The sequence below is a fragment of the Hipposideros armiger genome, unplaced genomic scaffold (assembly GCF_001890085.2).
Source record: "Hipposideros armiger isolate ML-2016 unplaced genomic scaffold, ASM189008v1 scaffold_8, whole genome shotgun sequence".
NCBI classification, from domain to species: Eukaryota; Metazoa; Chordata; class Mammalia; order Chiroptera; family Hipposideridae; genus Hipposideros; species Hipposideros armiger.
Genome location: NW_017731358.1, coordinates 6361097 through 6376698, shown reverse-complemented (window position 1 = coordinate 6376698; position 15602 = coordinate 6361097). Strand labels below are relative to the sequence as shown.

Genomic DNA, 15602 nt, shown 5'->3' with positions numbered 1-15602 from the left:
CACACACACACACACACACACGCACACTCACACACTCACATACTCACACTCACACTCTCTCTCGGCGACACAGAATCATAGGAGGGAGGGGAGCTAATTCAGAGAGCACTGTCAGGGAGTGTCACCTGGCAGGTTTCCTGGAGCTCAATAGACAGAGCCCAGAAAGTGACAAGACAGCATCAGTCATTCACTCATTTATTCGGGTGATTTATAGAGTGCCTGCTCTGTACCAGCTGTGTTGTAACCCCGGAGAAGCAGCTATGAACACAACAAAGCCCTCGCCTTCATGGAGCAAACATTTCTGATGGAGGTGACACGCTCCGTGGACTCGGTCAGATCTGGAGATGTGCTGTGGAGAGGGACAGCAGGGAAGGGAGTGCCGGAGGTGGGTGGCAGAGGCGCTCAGAGAGGACAGGAAGCCATCTCTCCACTGACGCCTCAGAGAATGTGTGCATTAATATTCGTGCACGCGCGCACGTGTCTGTGTGTGTGTGTGTGTGTGTAGGAGAGAATCCTTGGGGAGTGTCATATAACGAGGAGGGGAGAGGTTGCACGGAGTCTGCAACAAGGAATCCTGTGGCAGAAGCAGCTGTGATTGGCCTAACTGCAGTGGGGGCCATGGATGTAGGCAGGAGAACTTCTGTGGCCTCCCAGCTCCACTCAGCCAGGGTGGTTGGTATGGAGTGTTGCTCCTAAGCCTGCTCTGGGCTCCTAGGGAACCTAAGGCTGCAGGGAGACTTTTCCAGAGAATGGGATCTGGCAGGGCAGGCAGGGATCGGGGTCAGAGTGACTCTGAGCCCTGTCACTCCTCTCTGCTTTGTGAAAGTCACAGGAAGGGGCTGCTCGCCAGGCTTGTTGGAAGAGAGAGCCAGCATGGGGTGGTACTCCCTCCAGCGGCTGCCTTGCAGAGTCTGAGTGGCCAGCACAGGCGCAGCCGCATGAGCCGGCCCTTCAGGCACCCTTGCTGGATGTCAGGGAGGGGCTGAGGAGGCCATGGTGACTCGGTTTCTGCCCCAGGCACTATTTGCTGTTTCAGTTGGGTGGATGGTAGGTGGTCACAGAAAGGAGTGCGACAGAAGAAAGCTGGACAAGGAGAGTGCCAAGTGAACGGTTGTAAACATCCCGAGTTGAGCCCTTTCTTCTGGGAAATGAACTCAGGCAGAGACTGGGCACCTCAGACGCAGTCATTTCCTAACAAGCCCGCTGCCTGCCTGCGTGGCTTCACCACAGCCCAGCGGGATGGGGCAGACCCACACTGTTAATAGCCATTGTCGGTGGAGGCAGGTGTGGCATCTCCACAGGGCTTTAAGGTAAGAGTTCCAGTGAGGATGTGTGGTGGGCTGCCCGCACAGGGGCCTTTTGATGTATGCTCTCAGCCCCTTGGGTCTCCTTCCCACCCCCAGCTTATCCCTTCTCTCTGGACCTCCTATCTTAAAATGCCCTCACCACTTGGAGGAGCAACCATTGCAGAATCATTAGTCTCCCCTTTCTGAATTCATCATGCATTTCTTGAGTCCCCATTGTTTGCCAGGCCCAAGGCTGGAAGCTGCGGTGGCCACAGTAATGGCTACCACAGGGAGGACTAAATACGGAGGGAAAGCCCCTGGCCTGGGGTGAGGTGGGGCTTGAGGGGTGGCCTCAAGAGTGCCTGACAGGGCCGGCCGAGTGGCGCGATGGTTAAGAGCTGGCTTGGGACGCCAGAGGGCTCCGGTTCGGATCCCACATATGAGGGCCAGTGACACTGCCCTCTACAGCTAAGATGCTGAACAACAGCTCAACCTGGAGCTGGGCTGCCATGAGTCGCCGGCGATGGCGTAGGCTGCAGCCCCTGTGGCAGTGGGTTGCCATGGGCTACTGTGTGTAGCCAGCAGCCAGCGTGAGCGGCCAGCAGCCGCAGTGAGCGGCCGTCCAGAAGCCGGCGACTGATCTGCCTCACCCGGGAAGAGCGCAATGATGGTGCCAACTTGGGCCAGTGAAGCAACGTCCTCCACAACTAGACTGAAGAACAAAACAACAGCAACTTGTCTGTTTCCCTTCCCCCAATTCCCCAGCACTGTTCCCATCCCCCAATTCCCCAATTAAAAAATCTTAAAAAAAAAGAGTGCCTGACACGCCCACTCTCTGACCCACACACACCCCTCCTGGAAGACATGCTTCTTGAATTGCAAATTGTGGATTTACACTTATAATGACATCCCACGATGTTGCTTGTGCGCTGATGAGCGTTGCTTTTAGAATTGCACTGAATGGCTTAATTAGTCCATCTGTGCTGGGGCTGGTGCACAGCTGTGCGAAGCTGATGGCTGTGGAAGATGGTGAGGTATATAAACAGGTGGGAGATGAGGGGACTTCCCTCAGGTGGCTGTCATACCTGGCCGAGTGAAGTTTCTCATGCATTGCAGTCAGCAGAGACCAGCTGGGGTTGGGTGGGCAACATACCCTCGCTGAGTCTACTCAGATCTGGGGACTGGTCCATGAAGCAAAGAGCTTCAAGCCAGCCCTACATGGGTGGGGTGGCTTGCTGGCTGCCAGGCACACTTGGCTGAGTGAGGTCTTGGGGAATCTGTGAGATCAGGTAAGGTTTCTGAGGGGGCTGGTGTAGGGCATAGGGGAAGCCACACCTCAAGACTGGCCAGTGCAGGATGGTGGCATGTGTCAGAATCACCTGGAAGTTTCCTTAAAACACAGCCGCTCGAGTACCGGCAGAGTTTTGATTCAGTGGATCTGGAATGGGGCTGAGAGTTTGCTTTTCTAACAAGTTCCTGGGCGCTGCTGATGCTGCTGGTCCAGGGGCCACACTTGGAGATCCATTGGTCTAACAGGAAGGAAACCAGGATTAGATGGGATCACGCTTGAGCGCTTTGTAAACGGTGAATGGCACCCGACAGACTTTTTTATTAGAATTGCGAGAGCGTGGTATTGCAGATGCTAGCAGTTCACTGAAGCTAATCCCTTTCTCCTTTTGGATTTTGTCAGTACCTGGTCAGATTTCATAACACTTTCAACATGGGAGAACATTTTCCTCTTATCTTGGTCAGGTGGTGTATAGCAGGTGGCATATGGCGCACATTAGAACTTGAAAACCCAAAACTTGCTTAGGCCCCAGGCAGAGATTCGGACGTAATAATCTAGGGAGAGCCAAGGAATCAGTATTTTTTAAACTTTCCCAGGTGATTCTAATGAGCAGCAAGGATTGGGAACCACTGATCTCTGCTGAGTTTATGTTTCTTCTTACAATGGGCTGTCTACCCCCTAAGCTTCTGGGGCACTTTCTTCGTCCGGACCTCTCTGTGTTGCCCCTGACATGTTGTGATACAGCCTCCCCATCTGCTTGCCCCTGTCTTGCTCAACCCACCCATATCCTATTGGTTACTCTGCATCCGTTCTCTGAGAACCCTTCTATAGTGAGGACGTCACTTGCTACTGAGATTCCAAGTTCCCTGGCTTATTCTTAGGCCACCAGCAGATTTTACTCTGTCAACTCCTTCGTGAGGACCCCAGGTAACAAATGGTTCCCGACATTTGTGTCTTTCAGTGACGCAGAGAGTAGAAAATTGTGTAAGAAGATGAAAGTTGACCTGAGCCCAAACGACAAAAAGGTCGAATTATTCCATTACCAGTAAGTACACGTGGCCATTTTCAATTTCCAAGTAAGTGCTGAAAGCTTTCATTGGTATTCGCAATGAACAGTGATTTTTAGTTAGATCAATTTCAGAATGATTTTCCCCCCCCCTGTGTTTACAATTATTCCTTAAAAAAAAAAATCTTGAAATGTGGTTAATAGCTGAATCTTATTAAGATGCTGCAGGAAACCCAACGGTATGTATTTTCACAACCATTCCTAAAGTTAACACCTTTTTCTCCTCATTTGACAGGGATGGTGCATTTCATACTGAATATAACCGAGCTGTGACATTTAAGGTAAATTTACCTCCCTCATTCTCAGCAGAGCTGGAGTCTGAATGGATGCCAAAAATCTGACAGCTTCTCTCTGAGAGAAGGAAGGGCAGAGAGCACAAATAGCTCCGCCGAATGACCTGTGGGATTCTTATCTCCAGAGCAGATGTCAGCAGAATATCAGGAAAAGTTTGTAGCTGCTAACACAGTGGGGTGGCCAGACTTGTCTTTAGTTTGTGAATCTATCAGCAGCCCTCCAGGGGGACATGTGACGTCACACCCCTCCCTCCAGAGGTCTAGGCCTGGGTCTCCCTTTGCTGTGGCCTCAGGCCCTCCCTCATCTTGGCAGCAGTGCCCACAGTGGCTGCCCTAGGCCGGAAGGGGCTTGCTGTGCCCAGGCTACCACAGCGTGCAGACACAGGCAGGATGGCACCTGTGGCTGATGCAGCTTGTTCCAAACGAGATGTCGATGTCACCGAGACACTCCCTCCTATCAATCCAACTTAAAAGTCAATGGAAAAGCATCGGTGAACATAAGTATGGAGATCCTGTGACCTGCCAGTGCTGTCCTGTTATCACAGAGCAACTCTCCCACCCTGAGCCCCTCTCCTGCCCTTGGATTCTGTTCCTTCACCATACGCATTCCCTTCCTCAAAACAGCCTTCTTTTGCCTCTGGTCCAGGCAGCATTCCCTTGCCCTGGCTGGGGCCATATATATTTCTTCTGTTTCCAACATCTGCTGGGCTCACTCTTTCTGACTTTCCTGCTTCTCAGACTTGGTTGGACCCTGTGCTCCTTTCTCTTTTTCTCTCTCCGTCCGTGTCTCCTTCCATTCCTTCCTGTCTGTCCATCTGTCTGTGCAGCTGTCAGTACCCCTCTCCCTTGCCTCCCCGCCCTGCCCACCTCCCTGGTCATCTCGTGTTTATCAGCTAACGTGTGCTCTTTTTTCAGTTGCTGCAGCAACAGACTCAGCCTGATTACTAATCATCTTAACACCCACTTAGACACTTAGAGAAAATTCTGTCTACTAGAATTGCTTAACCCCTCTTACTCTGTTAAGATGTCAACTGAAGTCCTTGGAGAGAACATGTGCTCCCTAGGAACAAGATTTAGCTGGATGGGATGGGGGAGGTGCCTATGCGGTGACGGAAAGAGAAAGTGGGGGCTTTTAATTTTGTTTTTGGAGGTTGTCTTCAGTGTGTATTTAGCTGGCCCTCTGAAGAGTCTGTCCTAGAATTGCGGAGCCAGGGATAGCAGCTGCTCAGAACTGTAGTAGCAGGAAAGGAGCAAGGGTCCCTGGTGGTCTGAGCTTGCCTGGGTGGGGGAGGTTGGGGACCCTTTGTCCACCTCCTTACAAAGACTAGGTGCACGGGAGCTCATCCTTCTGTGACTTGTGTCAATAAGCTAGAGAGGTTGGCTGAGCATCATATAGGGTCTGAGTCTCTTTAGGGAGAGAGGGGATGCTTGGTCCCAGGTCCCCAAAGCCCACAGGGCCATCAGGGACCAGGGAGTTCTCCAGGGCAGGGGGAAGTTAGCGTTCTCATGACGGCTTGACAGCTTCTGCTTTTCTGCAGGAGTAGCCCAGTCTAAGGCCCTCCTTTGTCATCAGTCAGTTTTCCTTTCAGGGTTTCTCCTGGGCCTCTGTCTCCAGAGAGATGGAGGACACCCTGGCAGGGTGAGCACACAGTCTCAGGCTCACGCTGTGGCTATTGTTGCTGTCATCCTGTACTCTTCAGCAGGGTCCTGGTCACAGGGGCTATGCCGTGACCCCTAAAGAGGCCAGAAGGCCAGATAAGTGAGGGTAAAGAGCAGGAACCTCAAGAACTCAAGAGGGAACTCCGGTTTAAGCAGCAGTCTGCTTGTCAGCAGTCTGTCCAGCAAAATCCTTACTATGGATAAGTGATGAGGACCAGAGGTGCCCGGAAGCCAAAATTCAGACGGCCCTCTGATGACCTTCTCCAAAGGCCCTGTAGCTGTGAGTGTGGTTTCCCAGCCATAAAGTCACCCTAAAGACCAAGATACGGGAGCTGGGCCATTTTTTCTGGGATTCAGAGCTCCCAGAATAGGACAGCTGAGGGTGGGGTCCCAGGTGCTGCTCCCTGCAGACGTTTCCACCCAAGATCTTGTCAGTTAGACCAACTTGGAGAGAACCTATGGGATTATTCAACTTCAATTAAAGAAGAAGAATCTATCTGAAAATCAAAAGATTGCTAGTATGAACGTTTCAATTGTTACATTAAAAGAGGCAATTTCTTTTTGTTTTCCATTCACATCTCTTTTTCTTGGTGCTGAAGTGGGGGTGAGAAAATGGAGAGGCTGTGCTAACCCTTTAACTTAGCTCGTGATGGTGTGGGAGCTCCCCAAGCAGTAGTTCCTAGCTGTTTCGGGTTCCTCATCCCACTGAGAGTCACCTGAAAGCCACAGACCTTCCTAGAAAGAGTGTGTGTGCATACATTAAAGTAAATGCTTTCAGGCGATCCTGGGGTTTGCCGGCCTCCTGAAATCCACTGTGCACCCTAGATTGAGACGCCCTGCGCCAGGTATTTCTGGAAGAGCATGCAGGTGGGCACCTACGAGCATCTTCCTCATGTGGCCCAGGTGGGCAGGTGCATCTGCAGCTGTGGGTGAGCATGGGTCTTGATAAGGCCCTGCCAGTTTCATTTTGGCTCGTACATCATAGTGAAGCTTTCACAACGGACTGAGACAAGGTAGACCTGCCTTTGCCGTGGTGGAAACAGCCCTTCTCCTCTTGCCAGGAGGTGCTTCATAGCTCCATTTGGGTGGACAGGGATCATTACCTGAATGAAATTCGATGAAGTTTTGGCTGTCCCCCATTCTCGCACAGTAGCTCTTTCCAAGTAGGAGTTTCCAGAAATAGTAAGCCTCACTGGGCCCTCCATGTGCGACAGTGGATGGGCTGACTGTGTCGCCTCAAGCCTCACTAAGAGGGTCTTGCCCTTTCTCACCCCAGACCTCCCTCCTTCCCCCAACATACACAGACACACCAGTTCATCATCTGCTCATTGGAGCTTGATCAAAGTGGACAGAAGTAACAGAATCTTGCATCAAATTGAGGGACTCTGAGGGCTCCATCTGTTGACATGGAGGTCAGCAACTGCCCTCCAGGGTGAAAGGATGGAGGCTAGGCTGGTTTCTGGTACCCATTTCTGGTTCTCATAGACTGAGCACCATTTCCCAAAGTGACTGGGAGGACAGGGGATGTCTAGTCTGTCCTGGACGCGTGAAATACGGCAGGTGGGGAGGGGAGGGGAGTGATATGCCGCCCGCTCCCCACCCCATGTGTGTCTTTCCCAAAGGGAGCAGTGACTTGGGTCAGTTGTCCACATGACGAAGGCTAATTAATAAGCCCTTTACCCTGAAGGTCTTTGTCAGATCTTCTTCCTGGACCATTTAGAAGCAGGGGAGGGTGGGGTTGAGGAGGGGAGGGGTGGTCTTCAAGAAGAGAAGTACAGCAACCAGGCGTCCCCAGAGGCGAGCCTCCTGCCCTGGGACTTCCCAACCTGAGCCCTAGAGAGGGTGATCAGGGTTTAACACATTCCCAAGCCAGTTTGAATCACGAAATTCCAGGCAGGTTACAAGTAGGTATGATTTTCTGCTTATGTGGGTGACAGTTTTCGTGTCTGTGTGAATGTGGAAATATCTCCTTTGGACACAACTGGAAGCCTTCATTCAAATTGTTCAGAGAGGCTTCCTGGAGGAGATGAGATTTAGTAGAATCACGAGTGTGTCTCTGGTTTGAAAAAGCCATCTCATTGTCTCAAATGAAGAAGCGTGGGTGTGAATCCGCTGACCAGAGTAAGGTGTTATGTGACTGAAAAATGGTGTGGGGGTGGTGAGAGGACATTTTTAGGACCCTTAGCAGTGATGACAGTGGGCGGTGGAATGGCACACCCCCAAGCGTTTGCCCATATGCCACATGCAGCCCCATTCCAGGCGCTTGGGTCTCCAGGCAGGAAAACGGGAAGGTTCCCGATGCCCCTACCACCCTGTTTTCCTGGCTAAAATGAGTTTTCCCTTCTCTCTTCTTTTCTTCAGTCCATAGTGGCCTTTCTGAAGGATCCAAAGGGGCCCCCACTGTGGGAGGAAGATCCTGGAGCCAAAGATGTCATCCACATTGACACTGAAAAGGTAATTTCTTCCTCCTCGATTCTGATGGACACGGGGAGCTTGCCCTGAGCTAGGGTCTCCTGAGGAGAGATGCCCGGGGAACTGAGAAATGAGTGTCCCCGGTGCTTTCCTCCACGGGAGCGGGGCCAGGGCCCTCATGTCTGATGTCCTGCCCAGCTCTGTGCCGGAACCAACAGGAGATCGCAGGCTGGCTGCCTGAGCTGCCTCCGTTCTTCATCACTTTATTTCATGTATTTTAATGTGTTTAGGGTTTCCTTAAAGGAATATCAAGTTAAATGTCCTCTCCCTATTACATAATCTGGTTGTTGCTAGGATTGGCTTTGTTTTTTATTTGTTTGCTTGTTTAGTTGGGTTTTTTGCCTTTTTTTTTTTTTTTAAGAATAATCTAAGAGGTTTGGGTTGGATTTCCAGAGACTTGGGTCAAATCTCTATAATCCTGAGTATTGTGTGACTTTGAACACATTTTTGCCCTCTTAAACTTCGATTTCTGGATTTGGCCAGGATGGGGGCATTGCGGGGTAGTGGAAGGGTGGTTCAGATTGTCGTCTCTATACAATCCTGACCCTCCTTGGGAAGCCCGCCCACCTCACCTGAATGCATCTTCATTCATCTATACTTGTGTTTGCACCATAATCACATGTATGCTTTATCTGCTTGGCTGTGCCTTCACATAGAGATGGGCAGGAATTTCTTTGTTACATTTCAAATGGTCTGTGAGGCAAGTAGATGGAGGGAGAATGTTTGTTTGTTTGTTTTGGTTTTTTTTTTAGCTGGGCCATCCTGCCACCTCTTGGCAGCTCAGCTTGGGCCAGGAATTGAACCGGCGACGCTGTTGCTCAGAACTCACACTCTTGAGCGAGCTCTTAACCAACTGAGCCACTCAGCTGGCCCGAGAATGTTTGTTCTTATCTTGATAACATAAAATGTACCTTTTATCTTCCTCCCCTCTCTTTTCATTGAAAATTATTGACTTTTAATGCTTGTTACTCCCCCCGCCGAAAAAAGATGATACCATTTATACTTACTGGAGTAGGGGTCATGTGTGATCATTGTGAGCTAGTCAAGTGGGCCTGTGGTGATTTGAATGAAGAGGTTGAGCATCAACGTTTTCCTGGGATAGTGTGTGCCAGTATCATCGGCTAGAAGATAAAGCCGTTTTAAAAAGCATGTTGGGGGCAAGGGAAGAGGGGCAAGTGTCAGGAGGTGGTGGCACCTGTGCCTGTAGCTGTGCAAAAACAGCCTAAATGGATTGTTGCTCCCAGGTAGATGTTGTAATGAAGTATATTATTAGCCTTTCTGGACAGTGAAAGCCTGCCACCTCCCTCCCCCAAGACGTCCATGCCCTCAAACTCCTAAGATCACTTGTCTGTGACTAGAAATACTAAGGAGAAGTACTTCTTCACGCCTGTAGGCAATCCTCTTGTTGTTAGACTTTCTGCTGTTTTCTCTCTTGTAAGTATAGATACAGCTGCTTTTCTGCTAATAGAATCCCCACATAAAATAACTAAAAGTTCCAAATGCAATTCATGTTTGTGAGTGTAGAATTCCACCCTTATTGAAAGTGACTAATTATCTTTGAGTGTAATGTAATATTTGTTACTGTTTGGATATGAAACCAAATTGCAACAATTGCAACAGTCCCAGAAAAGCTTTTTCTTCTCAGATCTTTTACCAGGTTTTTATCTCCACGGATTCCAGAAGATCATTTTCAGTGTTTGCATCCTCCACCCCTAGTCAGGGTCAAAGATCGCGGTTACTCATTCTGTCTTAAAATGAGTGCCTTCTCTCTCTAGTTATGTAAACAGGAGTACACATTTTCAGAATTTATTATAAAATGTTTTAAATGCCCACAAAATATTTGTAATCTTTGTCTAGCTGGAATATTATAAGTAACATAGTCATTGTTGAAAATTTAGAAAATATAGCTTAACGCATAAAAGAAAGAAAAAAAATCAACCCATTCCTTCCCATTGAGAGATACCCACTGTTGGTATTTTCTGTAGCCTTTCAGGCTTTCAACATAATACGTACATAAATATTAACAAAACTGTCATTGCATGTTATATGCTGTTTTGTAACTTGCTTCCCCCCCCACTTAATGTAACATGCACATCTTATTGTGACATTAAATATTCCTCTTCATCGTTTTTAATGATGCAGTAGTATTCCATTGTGCGAGATGTACCATCATCTATTTACCTAATGTCTTGTTGCTGCCAGAAAGCTGCATTTCGAAATTTCCTCTTATTTTCCTTATTACTCAGAAGAGAAAACATCTAATTTTCTTCTATGGAAACTGGTTAGAGGAGCTCATTTTAATCAAAATATGCTCTGTCATGGTGCTGCTCCGCAGTCCTTGATAGATTTCCCTTTTCCTGAACATCCTTGAGTCATTGCAAGAAAGGCCTCCTACCCTGCTTTACACAGAAGTCTCTCCATTAGCACTGTTGTGACCTTTGTCTTCTTACATTTATTGCATTTATTTAACCAATAATTATATATTGCCTAATAATGTGTCAGGCACTGTTCTAAGCGTTTTACACATACAAATGATCAGTTTAGCTTGTAACCTCCTGGGGGTGGGGGCATGCCTCGTATCCTATGTTCCTGTGCGCGCAGTGGGCTCCCCCAGACATGGATGGTGGCGGTGGGGCTGGGGCCGTGGGGAAGAGATTAACAGGCGTGGGTTAACCCTGTGTTCCTGTGACGAGCAGACCCCCATCTGGCCAAGGTAGGCCTACCTGAAAACCACCCACCACAACACAACCACTCCGTAGAGGTCATAAAGAGGGGTGGCTTGGCTGACAGCCTCATGGGACGCAGAAAGCTCCTTGCAGACTTTTAATTGTTCAGGAGAAGCTGAAAGTAAAGCTGGTAGCCTGGTCCTTCGTCCCACCACATGGCCTTGGAGAGTCCCCATGGGGCCTCAGTTTTCCCATCTGTAATACGCAAGCGTGGTCTAGAATAGGTCTCCTGGGCTTCTTCCAGCTCCTGACATGCCATGACTCTGTCCTGTGTCTCCCATCTCCAAGTCCAACAGTGGGATTTCTGAAGTGCTCATTTCGCTCCTCCCACCACTGTGGGTCCCTGGGTTGGGGGTGGCCCCTCGGTTACTGTGCTGTATGTGACCTGTGGTGTTTTCTGTTTGTGCCTTAGGACTTCAGACGGCTCCTGAAGAAGGAAGAGAAGCCACTCCTGATGATGTTTTATGCCCCCTGTGAGTGACGCTCCTCCTTTGGGCCAGAGATAGTTCAGACTCTTGGCGGGGCAGCTGGGGGTTGTGAGGTGGGGAGGCTGGGAACACGGCCCGTGCCTCTCACTTAGGGCTCTGAATCATGTCGCTCACCCATTTCACCATCTGTGCCTCTCTTCCTTCATCTTGGCCTTTCATCTGGCTTTCCCCCCTCCTGCTTCCACATCAGTTTTTCTCACTAGCATGAGCATCCTTCTGTCCTCTCCACCCCGAGGTCCACCCAGCAACAGCACGGGTCTCCTCTCAGCTACCTCTGCCTTCCTCTGCCCCTCTGCCTTCTGGGGGCTGAAGCCCCTTTCCTGCCCCCCTGTGTGCCTTGGCCTCGGTGCGCTGTCCAGGGTGCTGCTCACCATCCAGAGCCTGACTGGCCCCTGCGTCAACCGCTCCTTCGGCTCTGGCACCTGCATGCCACTGCGGGCGCCACCTGAGACGGGTGGCAGGATCAGGGCCAGGGAGAAGAGCCCCGGTATTTGGGTTCAGCCTCTATATGAGGCGGGAGGCCATGGGAATAGCAAAGGATCACTGAGATGACAACCAGAAGACCTGGGTTCTAATTCCAGGTGTGCCACCACAGCAAGCTGGGTGACCTTGGTCACGTCCTTCGCCTCTCTGCACCTCAGTTTCCATTTGTGTAAGAGAAGGGGTTGGATCAGAGCAGTGGTCTTCACACTCTTTTACTGCATTCACAGTGTTAAAAATTTTACATTGCCACCCAATACTGTAAGTATACATAAATTATGTATAAATAAGCTGAAACAAAAGTTTCACAAAACCATACTTACCTTTACTATTAATATTTAGTATCCACTGTACCAGATGTAATGCACACTGATATTTTCTGTTCTGTTTTATTTAAAAGAAGTCATTGGTTTTTCCTACTGCTCCATAACCCTCTAATAAAGGGTCAGCAAACTATGGCCCATGGGTTGGCTGCCTTTTCTTATAAATTAATTTTTGTTGGAACACAGCTACATCCACTCATTTATGCGGTGTCTGGCTGGTTTCAAGCTACAACAGCAGAGCTGAGGAGTTGACAGTGGATCCTTCAAAGCCTCAAATATTCCGTGTGGACCACCCCTGTAATCTAATGGAAAACCCTGGATTAGAGCCTCTGGAAGACCCGTAGAGCTGTGATTCTGTGAACTACATATTCCCTAGAAGACTGGAAAGAGAAGGGGTTGTGTGTGGTGGGAGGTGGGTGTACCCAGGCGTGTCCATAACTCAGATGTGTATCAGGCTCTGCCACTGGGGTTCTGTTTACTCTTTTTTTAAAAAAAAAACTTTATTGGGGAACAGTGTGTTTTTCCAGAACCCATCAGCTCCAAGTCAAGTCATTGTTTTCAATCTAGTTGTAGAGCGAGCAGCTCACTGGCCCATGTGGGAGTCGAACTGGCAACCTTGGTGTTATGCTCTAACCAACTGAGCCAACCAGCCGCCCCTGTTTACTCTTGAAAGTGTACCCCCAGTCCCCCTTCCTGAGAAGTTCTGTGATCAAAGACCCCTCCTATCCCCACCCTGGTGACCGTGCCTTCATGTGGGGTCCTGCCTGACTTGGGCCTGTGGCTTATTTACCATGACAACAGCCTCTCCCAGCCCATGTTGATGGCTGGGTGACCCCCCCACCTGTCCTCCTACCAGACACCTCTCTGTCCCCCACGGTGTGCCTACCTGTGGAAAGAAGCCCTGGTGTCCTGCTTCCTGTGAAATCTGCCTCTGTACTTTAACCCTGGGCCATTTTCTTTATTAATGGTCACTGGTTGGTTTCACCCCTTTGTCTTTCTCCTTGGAGGGATCTTACTAACTGCCTGGCCACGGATGCTTCAGGATTTGCCCTGCCTACACAGCCCCTTGAGGATGAGCTTCCTTTGGTTTATCTCAGAACCCTTCAGGACTCAACACATTGGTTAAATGAGACTAAAACGATGTATGTCAGTACACAGTACATGTCATAAGCGTGCGGGTTTCAGTGTAATGACACTAGTTATACTGAAAGAGTGGTTCACTGGCAGTTGGCGCCTGAATGGGTGTCATCTCCCCACGCACTCCCCAGGCTGTCTGGCAGTGTGCCCGTCCTACTCATCACAGTCAGGGGCAGAGATGGAAGGGTGGTGATTATCTTTACATAATAGAAAGCTGGGTAGCAAAAGTTAGATTCTTTGTAGGTGTCACAGGGCAATTAGGAGTGGGGGAAGGAGGGAGAAGAACTCAGCTGTGAAGTTCAGAGTTGTGGGAGGGTCGGATTGGATGGCCCCAGGATTCTTTTGCTGCTGTTCTTAATGAAACAAAGTTGTGTCTTTATTATACTCATCCACTCAAGCCTTCATGGCTTCATTATTCAGCTTATTCCTGGAACACACAGTAATTCCCTAACTGGGAAGTCTTTTAGGGCTCTGATCATTTGATAATGTTTGGGGTGAATGAACCCAAAAGCAGTGGGAGCCTCTAGTTGTGACAAGGAATCTGGGTCCCCAGGACCTTACCGTTTATTGAATAAATGTTTGTTGACTGAATTAATGAGAAAATAATAGGCTAATTGCTCTAACCTCAGGGGCTTGAGAGGGATAATCAGTCTTATCTCTTTCCCTGCCTCCCAGTTGAATCAGTTGAAAGATAAACTTAGATAGGGATCACAGTACCAGCTGTGTGGTTGGTAAAGTTCAACTGGAAACTGGCTTGGCCTATAGTTTCCTGTTGCTCTTCTATCACTTCACCCCTCCAATAACTTCTTTCCCCAGTACTGCTGGCCTCTACCCACTGGGATAGCTGGCTGACTCACTACTTGTTTAGGGGGTGTCGCGGATAATGTTGCTGCAGGCTACAGACAGAGCTGGAAGAGAGAGGCCGCACATGTAGGAACAGATAACCCATTAAGCTCCTGACTGATGAATGTGGCCCAGTGGGTGTCAGATTCCCCCCCCCCACCTCATCAAGTCACTGAGTAAGAGTGGGTGAAGGGCTGCAAGTATGCCCCTTATTTTCCCACCTGGGGAGTGGAGTGGCATCTTCTCTTCCCTGTGGAAGTGTTTTCTCCCTGGGCTGGGAGGCGAACCCGCAGGCCTGGGTTGACTGAGCCTCCCCTGCTGGATGCCTGGCTCTGCCCACCCTCCTAGGTGTTGCCTCTGTCCCTCAGCCTGCAGGGCAGGTGCTGTCTCCTCTTCACAGGTCGGGAAGCTGAGGCTCAGGCCACTTACATCAGTAGCCCAGGGTCACACAGGCAGGAGATGCTGACCTGGGTCTCATTCTCCCCAGAGCAAGCTCCTTGCCATGCCGTCTCCCACTGTCCCTCCTGCGTGGCCTCCACCTGGTAGAGCCCAGGTGTCCAGTAGAGGTGGTGTTATTGTCCCTGTTTCCATTCTCCCTTCTGAATCCTCACAGTGGGAACGAAGTCCCTGGACATGTGTCATATTCCTTTCTTCTTGACACTTATGGGGATCCTGCTGTGGTGGCAGCTACTGGGACGAGGCGCGTCTTGTCTTCTGAGGGCAGATACCATGAGGTCACATTGTGGTATCTCCCGCTCTCCTGAGTCTCCCTGAGTCTGAGCCTGAACTAATAATGGCAGGAACAGAAGCCCAGGCTTAATATGCTGGTGTGTGTGTGTGTGTGTGTCCATTTGTCTGCCAGGCAGGACTATCAGTGAGGGGACCATGGGCATTTTGAGAGTTTCATGTCAAAATATCCAGCATTGCATCTTGTCCAGCAGGCTTGGTGCTGGGAGGTTCAGGTGGTCCCGGGGGAGTCTGACCTATTCACAGTTTGCCAGTGTCTAAATCTGGCCCGATCGGTGTGAGCATCTCTTTGATCTGTATTCCTCTGCCCACGGTCTGCCAAGGCATTAGCTAAACATGGATTAGAGCGTGTCAGCCTGCCTCTGCATAGCCCTGTCCCCGCTGTGCCGTGTTGAGATGCGATCCATCCTGACATGGGGTTCCAGGCAGCTTTGGTGTCTGCAGCCTTCAGCCGCATCTCAAAGCCTGTTTTGCAGCAGAGTGGCTGTCAGAAAGAGTAACAGCCTGGCAGGTCAGAATTCTGTGCATCTAAGGAAACTGGTGGTTGTGTCCTTCAGGGCCCAGGCTGATAATGTGACCTGCTTTGGTGGAAGGGAACATATGTGTTTAAATTAAGGTCACTGATCTAGTAGTAGGTGTTTGAGGCCTAGCTGTCTTGGCCCTGAGTCGGGGAGGCGGGGGAGTTTCACCAACCCAAGAGAGGAGTGTGACTGTGATGGACCACGGAACCAAAGAGAGGGTTGATCCAAAGACATCACAGAATCCTCCAGCATCAGAGCTGTCTGATATAACCT

General features: G+C 49.9%; 1 protein-coding gene across 1 annotated transcript in view; it reads left to right on the top strand.

Moving 5' to 3' along the window:
• Window positions 1–15602, top strand: part of PDIA5 (protein disulfide isomerase family A member 5) — an 87367-nt gene that overhangs the window by 31823 nt on the left and 39942 nt on the right. The window contains exons 4-7 of the mRNA XM_019652582.1: window positions 3536–3619; window positions 3876–3921; window positions 7954–8046; window positions 11203–11263. Coding sequence (XP_019508127.1) covers window positions 3536–3619; window positions 3876–3921; window positions 7954–8046; window positions 11203–11263 — 284 coding nt within the window. The remainder of the gene's footprint in view (window positions 1–3535; window positions 3620–3875; window positions 3922–7953; window positions 8047–11202; window positions 11264–15602) is intronic.